This window comes from Spodoptera frugiperda, chromosome 25 (genome assembly GCF_023101765.2).
Source record: "Spodoptera frugiperda isolate SF20-4 chromosome 25, AGI-APGP_CSIRO_Sfru_2.0, whole genome shotgun sequence".
NCBI classification, from domain to species: domain Eukaryota; kingdom Metazoa; phylum Arthropoda; class Insecta; order Lepidoptera; family Noctuidae; genus Spodoptera; species Spodoptera frugiperda.
The window spans coordinates 7572959-7587858 of NC_064236.1; the positions used below are offsets into that span (position 1 = coordinate 7572959).

General features: G+C 39.6%; 2 protein-coding genes across 2 annotated transcripts; both read left to right on the forward strand.

Annotated features, from left to right (window-relative positions):
• Positions 1–366: 366 nt before the first annotated feature.
• LOC118282299 (uncharacterized) lies at positions 367–2032 on the forward strand. Its single transcript, XM_035603319.2, has 2 exons — positions 367–706; positions 1141–2032. Exons 1-2 carry the CDS (start codon positions 412–414, stop codon positions 1557–1559), a joined length of 714 nt encoding a protein of 237 aa, XP_035459212.1. The 5' UTR covers positions 367–411; the 3' UTR covers positions 1560–2032.
• Positions 2033–9782: 7750 nt separating this feature from the next.
• On the forward strand, positions 9783–14710 carry LOC118282294 (uncharacterized). Its single transcript, XM_035603305.2, has 2 exons — positions 9783–10056; positions 13185–14710. The coding sequence occupies exons 1-2, from the start codon at positions 9864–9866 to the stop codon at positions 13820–13822; spliced, it is 831 nt and encodes a 276-aa protein (XP_035459198.2). The 5' UTR covers positions 9783–9863; the 3' UTR covers positions 13823–14710.
• Positions 14711–14900: the final 190 nt, after the last annotated feature.

Consider the following 14900-nt stretch of genomic DNA (forward strand, 5'->3'; position numbering starts at 1 on the left):
ACTCTTTGAGCAGGTTTGTCGGCAGCTTGGCACCATTAGCACTGGAGGTCAAAGTCAGGGAATACTTCTGTCAAGGACACATAAACTCAACAACTTAAGTTGTTAACAAAGCTGCATTATTCAGCTTTCCTCTTAGTATATTTTTCCAAAATAAAATGCACAAGAACTTTCCTAGAAAACAGAATTTAATGCATTTGTCGTGTAAATATGCATTCAATTTGTTAGCAAAGCTAAAGCTGCTGCTACCTACATTACCTACTGCTAATCAGGTAGACACGACCTACGACGTGATTAAACGAGTTGAATCCACTAGATGTCGCCGTATTTCCGCTCACGCTTATCAATGAGCGCCAGTCTAACGGCCGCCAGGTCGGGGAAGAGTCAAAGGGATGAGGGGTTGCGCGCGGCGCCATGTTCCCCTCAATGCTGCGCAGCTTTTCATGTTATCGATTGTTTAATTCTCCTCGGTACCTCTCTAAAGCGGGACGTATCGCTTGTTTAGTGAATACAGTGAAAATAATTAACGAAATGGCAAAAAAACTAAGTCCAGAAGAGAACTACTGGACTCCGTTCCAACAAGACGTGCTGAAGATGGTGCAGCGCCACCCGGTTACGTACATCAGGGACATTATGATGACCCCGACCCAATACAAGGCCGCCGTGACGACAGCGTGGGAGCGTATTTCCCGCGACATCCATATGCCCCGTAAGTTTTTATTTACAAACTTATTTTGTTTACATTTCCATTATGTGTTTTGTATTGTATGTGTGGTTCGCTTATCACCTGTTTTGTTATTGTACTATGATTGCGAAATTATTTTAATCACCGCCAGAGCGCCTGAGCCGTATGTCTTACCCAACTATCCAGCGAATTTCAAATGTAAACAAATGTAACGGTAGCCATGCGTAAATTAAAGCGAAGTTTTACGCAAAGCATCTGTTTTATATATATGTAGGCTATGGCGCTCTGATTATTGTTGACATAAGGCTACAGATTAGTTACCAGCTACCATTCGAGTAAATATCAACACACACAATGAAATAAACAACAATCTTTTAAAAATTGTCCCTGACAAATCGAATTCCTGCTTCGAGCTAATTGATGATTAGTGTCTCAATGTTTGTTTTTCCTCTTTTCAGAGAAAGCATGCAAGCAGGAATGGACCAGCATCAAGCTGAGGTACGCCAAGCTGAACAACCTGATCCGCTTCGGGAAAGTGACGGAGGAGGTGATCTCGATGCACCCTAAGACGAGCAAGTACATGGATGGATCTCTGGAGTTCATGGACGCTTACATTTACGAGATCAATGATGATGACATACCTCCACACATTCATAAGCGCTTCAACAAGTTATTCGGAGTGACCGCCAAGCAGGTCGTCACCAAAGAGATGGTACAGGCATTGTTAAAAAACCGCACGCAAGAGGAAGAGCCGAACGATGAAATGGGGAAGATGCATGTGCAAAATCTGATGAATATCGTGGAGGATGCTGTGGAAAAGTCCCTCAGGGAGATGAACACGTCTGATGAGCAGCCGGAGCAGCGTACTGCTGGTTAGGCTTGCTAGCCAGTGCTATGTGTAACGCGTTACACATTCAATATGTATCTCACAATTACATACATCACAATAATTCATTTAATTACTCGTCGTATTTAAATTTATTGATGTGATGGTTTGAATATTCAATGTTTGTAACTATTGACGAAAATGTCTTTTGGAAGACTGTTTGGAACTGGAAGACAATCAGACATATATTAGGAAAGAGGAAGTTTTGGATTGGTAGAAGTTTGGAGAGGACGGTGGAGACGGATGGTGCAGGCGGTTATACCGAAGGAACAAAAAGACAAAAAATACTGGAAATGAAGTGGACTGATTATGGGAAAGCCAAATTTGAAATTTTAAGTGTTAGTTGTAGTTCTATTTAACGTAAATACGATAATTGTAACACCGTCAATGTGTGTGAACCAATGATGTTGTAGATGTACTCGTATGCATTTAAAATAAAGTATCAATTTTTCTCTTAACGAAAACAGAATGTTTTATTTCACTGTTTCCATCACATTTAGGTTACTCCGCTGCCGCGCCAGATTAATGCGTGGTAGGATGGCAGCAACGACTGTCGCACCGAAGGCTGGGCTCGCTGTCATTACAGTGGTAAGACCTCTTTGTGGAGTGGCTTGAGAGGCGCCATGGCATCCTCACCTACCGCCTGACGCAGTTGCTTACCGGACACGGGAGTTTCGGTAGGTTTCTGTTTCTGATGGGGCGGGAGGAAACGCCCGGGTGTCATCACTGCGAAGACTGCCCGGAGGACACGGTGGAACATACGGTGGCGGTCTGTCCTACATGGGCTGAGCACTGCCGTGTCCTCAGGGATGTGTTCGGCGACGGCGACCTCTCGTGTCCGGCATTGGTTCAGGCCATGGTGCGAAGCGAGGGGGACTGGGATGCCGGTTCCTCCTTCTGCAAAGCAGTCATGTTAGCTAAAGAGGGGGCGGGGCGCGCTAGGGGACCAAACTTCCTCAAGCCCCAGCCGACGCGAGTGACACTCCGGGCGTCGGACGGCGAGCAAGGGTAAATACCGCCAGACGAGAACCTATGCGTGCGACGCTACGCGTTCCGCGCGTACATCGAAGAGCCATCAGACTACCACAAATGGGGCCCAGTAGGACTGATGCTTGATCCGGACCTGCAGACTACCTAGCGGGTTTACCGAGGCTCCGGCTCGACAAGCAGGAGTAGGAACGGGGTGGTTTTTGTCAGTAAGAGTCTGACACTTCGACTCGCGCTTTCACCTCGCCCTGACGAGAGAAGTACCTAATTGGAGGATTTTCACCCTTTAAAAATCACTTCCAGGTTATTTTTAATTTATTGCTAATTTGACACTTAATTATACAATAATTCTATTGTTAGCAAACTCTTAGACTCAGACTCAGACTCTTACTGACTAAGAACCACCTAGCTCCTACTCCTGCTATGCGAGCCGGATCCCCGGTAAACCTGCTAGGTAGTCCGCAATTATGGTATTGCTCATGCATTAGCCCTACTGGGCCCCATCTGACAACAAACCATCAGGTCGCTATAAAACGCCCGGGTGTCGTCACTACGAAGACCGCGCGGGAGACACGGTGGACCATACGGTAGCGGTGTGCTATTCATAGGTTGAGCACCGCCGTGTGCGTGGATGTGGTCGGCGACGGCGACCTCTCGCGTGCGGCATTGGTGCAGTCCATGGTGCGAAGCGAGGGCGACTGCGATGCCGTCTCCTCCTTCTGCGAAGCAGTCATGCTAAGTATGGAGAATAATGGGAACGAATCTCCTCTCGTCTTAGCCGGCAGAGAGTGGGGCACGCGGACAGCACCCGGCTCACGAAATAAGGGAGGCCGTGCGGATGTGGTCGGCGACGGCGACCTCTCGCGTGCGGCAAGGAGGCCAAGGAGGCCATCGTCGTCCATTGGGCGGACGACCTTGCCGCTGCTGCCTCTGGCACACGCACGCTGGACTCCATCGGGCCAGTCCTCCAATATTGGGTTGATCGGCCGTTTGGATTTCTCTCCTTCCGCTTGGTGCAGGTGATGACAGGCCATGGCTGTTTTAGCACTTACCTGCACCGCATCGAGCGGGAGGACACGTCGTGCCATCATTGTGGCGCAACAGCGGACACGGTGCGGCACTCTCTGGAAGAGTGTCCACCGTGGTCCGAGCCACGCCAGAACTTGATCGTGGCGGTCGGAGAAGACCTCTCACTCCCTTGCATTACGCGCGCGTAATTAAACACGTACGCGCTATGTTGGGGAGTGAGGAGGCATGAGCGGCGGTCGCCTCTTTCTGTGAGGGCGTAATTTCGCAGAAGGAGGCGGCGGAATGTGAGCGAGAGGAGGAGAGGACGCATTCGCTCCGGCGCTTCGTCGAAGACGAATTAGTAGGAGAAGACGACAGTACAACCGTCTTCTCCCTCCCGGGAGTGCGTAGCGGGTGCTAAGCGCGTGGGCGCCTACACCTGCTTTGCACTACTCACTTCTCGCGGGACGGGAGCGGTTAGCCGAGGGGGTACTGGTAGTATCCGTAATATCCGAAAAATCTGGATAGTAAGTCCACTAATATCCGGATTTGAAAATCGGCGGATATCCGGATAGTACGGATATTCGGATATTCGGATTGCAAGCCCTACATGCAGGGCATACCGCCACAGTATGCTCCACCATGTCCTCCGGGTGGTCCTCGCAATGACGACATTTTTACTGCCGCTGAATCCGAAACAGGGGACTCAAAGCAAACAGGGGACTTACCACCGCGAATTTTATTTCTGAAACACAAACTGAGATTTTTTCACGCGGACGAAGTCGCAGGCACAGCTAGTGCTATTATAAGACTGAAAGCACATAATAATGTAGGAATATAAAGGAGATATAAATTAGCGAACTATATCTTCAATCAATTCAAATCAAAGTATGATAAATTGGTGTCAATAAGGCCAATAAACCTTCATTGAATTTAAATCTTTAATATGCAATAGAGCTCGCAGATTGTGAATCATGCAGTTAAATGCAATATGCAATTGGGTCCTACTTACATAATAGGGTGCTATCCTAAATTTTTTTAATGTCCGTCTGGTAGATTATTTTATAAGATCAGCTACGTATTTTTTTTCTTACAAAATTTAATATACATTAATTATACATTGATTTGAAACATCGTGTGACGTCACGTAATACTACATTTTATAGGGCAACGTAACGACCTCCAACACTTAACTTAATTTGTTTTATTTAACTATACATAAGACAATACATGTCGAATATTTTTAAATTATAACTACTAGATTTCATAACATTGTAAATAATGATGTTTTGCTTCACCATATTATGTATGTCAATAGTGTCTTTTCAACTTTAGAAATTACATAACATATAATTCGCTACAAATCATATTGATGCTTGCCTGCTTTCGAACCCTTACTCGCTTTCTCAAAGCCATCACGAAATAAATCAAAAGAAAATAGAATCTACGACTACCACGAGTAGTTAGACTTAACGAGACTGATAATTTATTAATGACTCTTTTAAAAAACCATGTGCAGTGGTTCATTGGGGAAACCCCCAACAATCAGTATCGATGGTAACGTGATCAATACGCTTCTATTAATAGGTACTGGGACTGGAAATGTGGAAACACCAGACAAAGGGTAACCCTACTTAGTAATTACCTTAACCACATGCTACAAATCTACAATTCAATTTTGTCGGCGAAATTGTTTTTCTTTTTTTTTGTTTTTTTTTTTTTCATTTCGTGTGGAAAAAAGATCTTTGTATAGTTTATTCCACTTTGAATCTAAACGTAAGTAGGTAAGTATGCATCTAATTATTTTAATCCATCCTTATTATTTTGAAGTAGCTAAATAGGAATTTATTAAAAATCTTCTGATGGGTATTTAATATTTTTTTATACAATTGCGTATTTGTATGAATAATATTTTCAATTGTATTATGAATTTGAGTGCACGTTTGGCGCGGTGGCTGGGCAACAGGCTGCTTCACATGAGGGGTTCGATTACCGTACGGAACTCTCTTTGTGTGATCCACAAATTATATTATTGTTTCGGGTCTGTGTGTCATGTGTATGTGAACTTGTATGTGGGGCAACGTTTTACTTAAAAGAAGAAGAAAATAAAGAAGAAAAAAATACTATAATCGTAATTATTATTTGGTGTAAGTTAAGTGTATAATAATATTATTGAAATAATAATAGGGATTCATTAATAATAATTAATCATTAATTATTTTTATATTAGAAGGTAAAATAAATTTAATGCCGTTCTATTTTGAAAATGATCACATCAAATGCTCAGCATGTACCTAAAAGTGCCCATTGCTGCAATGGCACAAGGCGAGAAGGTACGACGAGAATTAATCACCACACTAATTATAAATTAGTTTAAGTCTAGGTTCCCAACGATTTTTTTAAGTGTGGGTGAGCCATGCTTCGGCACGAATGGGCCGACTCGACCGGAGTGATACCACGGCGTCACCGAAAACCGACGTGAAACAACGCTTGCGTTGTGTGAGTGAGGCTACCGGAGCCGGGGCCCAATTCCCCACTCCCCAATCTCTGATTCCCCAACAAGCCTTAAATTCCTAACTTTTAAAAGGCCGGCAACGCACTTGTAACGCCTCTGGTGTTTCAAGTGTCCATGGGCGGCGGAGATTGCTTAACATCAGGTGATACGACAGATCGATTACCGGCGCGTTCCATAAAAATATACTGGCCTTTATATAATCTTAGAAATTCTAACAAAACATACCAACTTTATTAATTTCCACATCTTTCTATGGAAGTTTCCTTAAATAATAACGTGATCGTTAGAGTCATATCCCGTCGATGTCTGCCTGTTTATTGAATGCCTTTGTCTGTCTGTCTGTATGTTCAGGCATCACGTGAAAACTAACGGTTCAATTTCGATGAAGCTTGGCATAATTATACCTTATTATCCTGGGCAAAAAATGGGACTTTTTATCCTGGAAAAATACGTAGAAAAAAAACTTGATTTTTCAGATAGAGGGACTTCCTTAATTATTATGGGCCTAGCCGTATTTGGGTCCAATAGATATTTATAAGATGCCATTGTCAGAATTACTCAAAATGGAGAAATAAACATTCACGCGAAGACCGACATCCGCGCGGACGGAGTCGCGGGCGGAAGCTAGTATATCATAAAGAATTCAAGCACCGGATTGTGTTCTAGACATCGTATCATTTTAAAAACTTTAATGTACTTTATTAGCTACTTTACTTTGGTATAAACGATCACAAAAGACTTAAGTCTATTCTTAAGTATCGAAGAGGTGGAAACAGACTTAATGAAATACTGAAAATCTAGACTAACGAAGACAAGTGGAGTGTCTGTTTGTAATATTAAAATAACCGTTCTTCACTGCTTATACGTCTGCCTGTTTGTTTGTTTTGTGTGTGTTTCTGTTCTTGCTAGTCTCTGAAATGGCTATACCGATTTTAACGGAACTTCTTATAGGCAGGTTGCTGATGCACTAAGGAGTAACTAAGGCTGTACTATACTTTTATTAGTCACAAAGCCTGTTATGTAAGCGAGCGAAGCCGCGGGCATCTAGCAGGTAGTTTTTAATAAAATCGGATTTGTTTTCACAAAGAAAAAAACATGACAGCAAACAGGGTGTAGATCAATATTTAGTTGTAAACAAATAAAATCTAGTCTCCCTCTGTATATTTGTAGGTTCATGCAATTTTAAACCCTAAACGTGTAGTTTAGGTGTTTATTTAGCATTTTATTTGTCAGGAGGTTGAGTGAGGGATGGAGTACAGTGGGAGGAAGGTGGGATATGATTTGAAGCTGGGAAATCGGGAGGTGCGACCGACTACGTTAACTTCGGACATAGGCCATTAATAATTATAATAGTCACATGTGATCTTAAATGTACAGTTTGAGATAATTTCTCTAATTTAGTAGCAGATCGGTGTGAAAAAACCTTTCAGTCTTCTTCTTTTTTTCAATATCCGCATCATCAACCAGAAAATCGTTACGGAAAACGTCTAATCAAAACTTTTCGTCAGCTTTGAAAAAAGGTCTTCGTCAAGATTAACATCAGACCAGAAAATCGTTTCGCACAAGGTTAAAATCATTATCGTAATCGATATTTTGTAACACAGCGACTAAATAAAAAAAATAAAAAATAACCGCCATCTTGATGTTTTGATGACGCAAACTCATCGACTTTATCCAAATCAGAGGGGTTGGCAAAGACCTTGAAACACTAATCTGGCCAAATAAGTATCCTTTTACCAAGCAGCTACCCCATAATTATGATTACTGAGGGTGATGTGCATCTGTGTGCGTTGCTGTGCTTCAATAGCCTTTGATCTTGATTTTATTTTTTAATCTCCCTTTTGCAACGGTGACTCCACCCCTTTTAAGGGGTGATTTTAGTAATCAAGGTCAACACGTGTCCTGTGGAGTCTATTACAAAAGCACCATTGTTTGTTCGTTCTTTTTCATTTTTAGGGACGAAATTAATTCAAGTTTTAATGATGCTGCTGAAATTATTAAGGGTAGGTAATAAGTAATCCCTTCGAAGTCATATCACAATCTCTATATCTTTTTAATTAGTGTAAGCCTGATAGTCGGACCGGTTATCAAAATCTAATCATAATATATTTTTATAATTTAAATAATTTTGTGTAATGGTGTAAATCTTTCAAAAACCTATTTGTCTTGATGCCATCGATTGGTCAATGCTCTACGCCGTCTCACAGTATTTCAAAAGTTTTTGAGATATTAATTATAATTTCCAATATGACTTACAAATCGGTCGTAACAACAACTGATCTTATTAACCTCTCACTACATGGCAACTGTAAGTGCGTGTCCACATCTCCACGTCACGACATCGTCAACGTGGAACGATGCGGTAACGTGTCACGTTACGTTGACGTGACGTGCAAATTTACGTTAACGTAACCTAAAAATGAACTTCACGACGCAGAAACGTTACACGTCGTCGTGCCTTGTAAACTGGTATATTCTTTACTAACTTGCGTCGATACGGACATTGTTCACATAGTACAGTATTCTGCTTCTGCTATTGTTAAAAAGACATTAACATAGAGCATCGACGTCGGCTTACGACGACGTGATGCGCCGTCACACGGCGACGTTGCCGTACCGTGAACTAGAACGACGCGGCAACGTAACGTGACACATTACCGCACCGTTACACGTTGAGGACGCGACGTCGTGACGTGGAAATGTGGACACGCACTCAGAGTGGTCTTCTTACATTGTGCGAACCTAGGGCTACTCCGGTTCTCGAATCCGAAGTTTCGTTTAATTTTTGGCCGTAGGTTTTATTGATTTACTTATGAAATTACTTTAAATAACGTTTTATTTTTAATTTCAATTCAAAATCTACCTATCATGCAATAAATGGAATTGTAGTACGAAATTTGCGAAGTTTCGGACGAAACTTCGTTTTTCGTTGAATTGGAGTAGACCCCCTGTGGCGCGGATTATAGTAAGGATTTAATCTCTAAGCATCGAATGCATTTCCTGAAATTAAAACCCAAAGGACGATTTAGCTTGGCTTTGATGTTTTACTATAGGAAAATGAATTTTATCATTATGTAGGTAGGAACGTATCAGCTTTTCAATATGCATCAATTTGAGGGTTGGATGATGAAATTATTTGTTGGTTATTAAGCCGTCCCAATAAAGTAAAGCCAACCCAGGTATGGAGAGGGCTACTTTTTTCAATTACGAAATATATTTGACATATTTAAGGTTATATATTTACTTAACCTACTAAATTATAAAACACAGAAAAATAAAACGTTGCACCATTACATTAAAGCTTTGATTAGAGTGGATTACATTTACATGCACAACCTGCACCTACCTATATACAATGTACTATGAGTACCTTCTTTTTGCTGCGGGTATTTAACTATACATTTTTACAAATTATTTGCACCTAATTCAATCTCGAAGACAGACCTTCCTATCAGCTGTTAAGTTGCAAATGCCATCACATTCATCCTACTTACAATTCTGATACGTTTTAAAACAAGAACCTGAGGCTTTGTAATAGTTAATAATTAGAGATAAAAAAATATACAATATGAACACTTCTAAGTTTTTGTAGTTCTGCTTTAAATACCAATTAATTGGAGCTATCTCCCTATTCACGAGCACCGAGGCCCCTGTATATAAATAGATGCAAGTACGCACAGTGCAAGCTCTATAGGGGTGGGCGGAGAGTGTGCACGTCTGCGCGTTGGACGGGTCCCGGCGCATCGGCAGGACATCGAGGCTCAGTCAGTACTGCACGAGCCGCAATGGCGGGTTGCAGAGTGAAAAACTTACATTACCACTGCAAAGAGGACTCCTGGACTCCAATAGAATCGGCTTTGATAAAGCTAGTGAGGGAAAACCCACCCCTGTATACACGCGGCGGCCGCGGCAGCAGAACAAAGAAGTTGATGGTCTCACTGATGTGGAGCGACATTAGTGATCAGTTGGGCTTACCAGGTAATTTTTTCAATTTTTTCTAAGATATAAACAAAAACACTAATTTACGTAGTTAACGAATCCTTAATTTAAATACAGTAAGTATGGAATCTGGATTTAGTGACTTTTTTTTAAATTCAACGCGGTTGATAGATTATGACAAAAATTTGTCGTCAGTTAACTTTGAATTTCTTACAGTTTTAGGTACTACCTAGTCATTACCTTGCAGTAATATTCATAAAAACTGAAAAAAAAATACATTAAAATAATGGCGAATATGAAGTTTAGAATGGATTTGTTTGTTTTGGTGTGTGCGCGAATTTATAAGTACATTGTTAATATTACGCATTTTGTCTTTGCGATTTTCAATATTATAGTACCTATTTTTAAAAACGATGCGACAGTTTTCTTTCTGGCTTAAGTTAGTTGCAGCAATATTTATATTTATTAATATTTTGTTACATGGAACGCGATCAAAATATTTTATGTAGATAGACTCAATTATTTATTAGATTAACTAACCTTAGCAAACTTTACTTGACATCTTAAAACTAAACAATTACTGGAAATTGCGTCTTATTAGGTATGTATATAACGTGGCGAAGGAAAAATTATTATTTATCGAGAAAAATATAGCTTGCGGCTCTTTGGCGATTCCCTATTATTTTGGGTTAAAGTGTTCTATTATTTCAAACTTTTAATTCTTCTTCTTAATTATACGTTTAAGTATAGCAAAGAAGAATTTCTCATTTCAAGAAGTTTCAACAAGATACACGGTTATTTCCCGGCGATTCACTTCACGTGAAAAGGGGCCATCCATTAATTACGTCACACGTTAAGGGGGGAGGGGGTCGACGAAGTGTGACTTTATGTGACAAGGGGGCGAGAGGGGTCTTAAATTTCGTGACGTCACATTTCAATTATTATAATCTAATTGTTAAAACACAAACTTTGAACTATTATCGAAAACCTCAAAAAATCTAGATGTAAAATTATAAAATGTGACGTCACACTAGGGAGGGGGAGGTCTCACAAATGTGACCAATTGTGACAAGGACGGAGGAGGGGGTCAAAAATCATGAAATTCGTGTGACGTAATTTATGGATGGCCCAAAAGGGTTAAAATTTCTATCAAAACTCTTAACCAGTAAAAGTACTTTTAACTGAATAAAACGAAAAAAGATATTTGTACCTAAAATGTGAAATCGTTTATTATGAAAATAAGCCATCACATAAGCAATCACTACAAAGAGAACACAACAAATAACTTAACCTAACCTTTGTTTTTGACCCTGGGAAACATACTTTATGTATCGTCCTCCCTTCGGGGGACGGGAGGGATATGTGGGACTCTCCGGTAGAAGCCGGCCCACTAAAAAACCCAGGAGCACACCTGCATCGCCATTGAGGGGGCCTGGGAGACCGACTGAACCTTTACTACCAGTACCCCCTTGGCGGAGCACATCTGTGGTAGCAGGCCATTACACGCCCCTCCCTAGCATGGGAAAGGGGCATCGGGAACGGTCGTGTGCTAACCGCTCCCGTCCCGCGAGAGGTGAGTAGTGCAATGCAAGTGTAGGCGCCCCCGCGCTTAGCACCCGCTACTCACCCCCGGGAGGGAGAAGACGGTTGTAACCTAACCTAACCTTATCAAAGAGCGCGGACGCATATTTCTGCGGTAATAGTTTTATTATAAATAAAAAAATAAATTAAAAATTAAAAAAAACCCCGATACAAAAACTTAATTTCCCCTTAAAAAGTAAAAAATAATAAAAGAAACTTAATCTTAAAGTACCTAAGAATGTACTAATAATTCTAAAAAAAAAAATACATCGCGTTGGGGGACCGCTCCTAATTATTTCTTACTTCTCTACGATTTGTTCATAAGTATCACATGATTGGTGTTAACATTAAAGTAAATTAATGTTTAGGTACTTAACTATAACGCAGAAAATATAGCGGCGCGGGCGGCGGTGTGCAGTCCGTATTCATTCGGTCCCCCAACGAGACGTACTTATTTTTTTTTAGAATTATTAGTACATTCTTAGGTACTTTAAGATTAGGTTTCTTTTTTTTTTTTTAAGGGTAATTAAGTTTTTGTGTCGGGGTTTTTTTTATTTAATTTTGTATTTCAAACTTTTTATAGGTAGGTTAGGTTTAGTATAGTACATATACTTACTATAATTTCGATTCTTGTTAAGCTAAAAATTACATTTAAGGTCAAACTCGTTCGCATTTTTTATTTTTTACTTATTAATTACTAGTTTTTTTTCTCTAAGTAGGCTAAAGACTACATAGGTGCAGTTTTTTTTGTTAATAATAAAACGTTAAATTAAAAAAAATATTTTAAAATATATTAAATTTTATATTTTTGTTAATACGAAAAAATATTATCTTTCAGTGCGGTTTCATTTGAGACCCCATCCCAGTATATTTGCAGACCTTCGGTTAATCTAAATTGAAATCACAGCATCCGTTCGAGAGTTATGATGCCACAGACAGACAGATACACAGACAGACAGACACGTCAAACTTATAACACCCCTCTTTTTGCGTCGGGGGTAAAAAATAAACCTAACCTAACCCAACCCAACCTTTTAAGAGTTTTGACTGATACAACCAGTCAGAGCCGCTTTTGACGGATACTCTTGGTCAAAAGTATTTTTAACCAATTCCATTGGGCAAATGTACCTTACCTACTTTTGGTTGTTATTTTAATCAAAAGTATTATTGACTAAAGCTTACGGTCAAAAGTATTTTAGACTGATTTTGCTAGTCAATAGTACTACTGGTTAAGAGTTTTATGCGTACATATAAGTATACTTTTATATATCATATCTTAACTCGGTAAGGGACAACTATATAGTACCTACACTAGGACTATTAATATCAACCTTCATAAATCTTTAATCAAAGTTTTATAATTATTGCATAACTAACTTCTGCCAGTAGCTTCGTCCGCGTTCCCTAGGGATAAAAAGTGTCACCCATGTCAGCTCATATCTTTCAGTATACCGAATTTCATCAAAATTCGTTCACTAGCTTCAAACATCCAAATAAACAGACTTCCACATTTATAATATTATCAGAGTGATATTTCTCCTGATGTATTTTAGATATTTTATAACTACGATTTCATTTTGTTTCAGAATCCCGTTTACAAGAGATATGGCGACGTATAGTTGCCGAATGGGCTATTATTAATAAATTATCTAAATTAGGGTATCCCGTAAGAAATTTCCCAAGAGCAAATAAATTCCTTATTACAAACTTCAGTTTCTTGGATAACTACATCATGGACTTGAAGGATGCGGATGTGCCGCACAATATATTAGACATTTACCGCAAAAAATTTGCGATAAACGGATCAGTAATGAGAGCTAACTGCTCTTTCCCCGCTGGCACCTCGACTGCCAGGACAACAACGGATCAAGCACCAAGCAGTCCTGGTACTGGTACCAGTAACTCAGAAGTAGCTGGTGCGGCTAGTTCCTCTGGAGTAGTTGGATCAGCATCAGGCACTCCCAGCCAATCAGGCTCTCTTGGCGCAACTGCAGTGTCGGTCACATCTTGCGACACCAAATGTGCTAATACTCCGGCCAAGACTAGTACATCTGCCAAGCCCAGCGTCTCTGGCAAGAAAGACAAAACCGGGGTAGAACTAACAAAAAAATCGGAAGACCACGGCAAATCCGGCACGAACAGCAAAGCCGGATCTCATACGAAAACTGAAAGTTCTAAATCTGGTGCATCCCGCTCCACTGGCCGTAAGTCAAAGCATAAGTAAACTTTTTACATTGGCCCTCCATGATTGTCCTCCCGCAAAATTATGAATTTTGTTATTTATACGAGTAGCATGTATGACATGCTCGATATTAGGTTATACCAAAAATTTTATTTAAACATTAGAAATTTTATCAAGTTGAATACTTTTTATAACTTTGTTTGTTTTTTGTAAATTATTCAGTTTTAGTTACTACCAAGATATTGAAATAATTATGAAAAATATATATAATCATTGGAAATGTAAATCTACACGTGGAAGAACTACGTACATAATATACTACTACGTACACATATCTAGGTACTTTCATTGATATAATATGTTGTTAGTTTATATATATAATATGTTTATGATTATGCTAAAACACTGAATTACTATTTTGTTTGCTAAAAGAATAGAAATATTTTTTTAGATTAATCATAGTCCGCAGAGATAATATTTTCTTATTTTAATAATTTGTTTTAATTTAGGTACTGATTTAAGATCTCGTATTCGGGATGTGCCTAGTGATAGATTTGATATTGTATTTTTTGTACGTATTTCTTAAAAAATACAAACAAGTATAGTACACAAACTGTGTGGTGCAGGGAACCTACCTTTCACAGGGTCTTTGTCTTCAGGGTGTCTCTTCTAAAATATTTACCTATCTACGACAAAAACGAATTGTAGGCTTTTTTTATTATTATTATAGTACCGCAAAACGGAGTAAGTAGTCAACTCGGACCACATGCCTACGGCCCATTTGGGACGAGTTGGGGAAATTAAAAATAAATTAAATTTTTAGTGGTGAACTCGTCCCACTTTTTTTTTGTATGGATCTTTAAACTTTATCAATGTTTGGTACAGTTAGCAACACAAGATTAAAAATATTTTTTTATTGTTTTGTTTCTTTACTTTCGTTTTATTTATAGATTATTTCATATTACAACATCCTTACGAAGTAAGAACCTCTTTTTTTAGTGTCGGTTAAATAATTTATTAGCTCAATTTATTTTAGCAATCGCACAAATTCATGTGTTATCCAAAATTACTAAGAATACATGTGTGGCTTAAACAATGGTCATGGCGGTCACTTATGAAG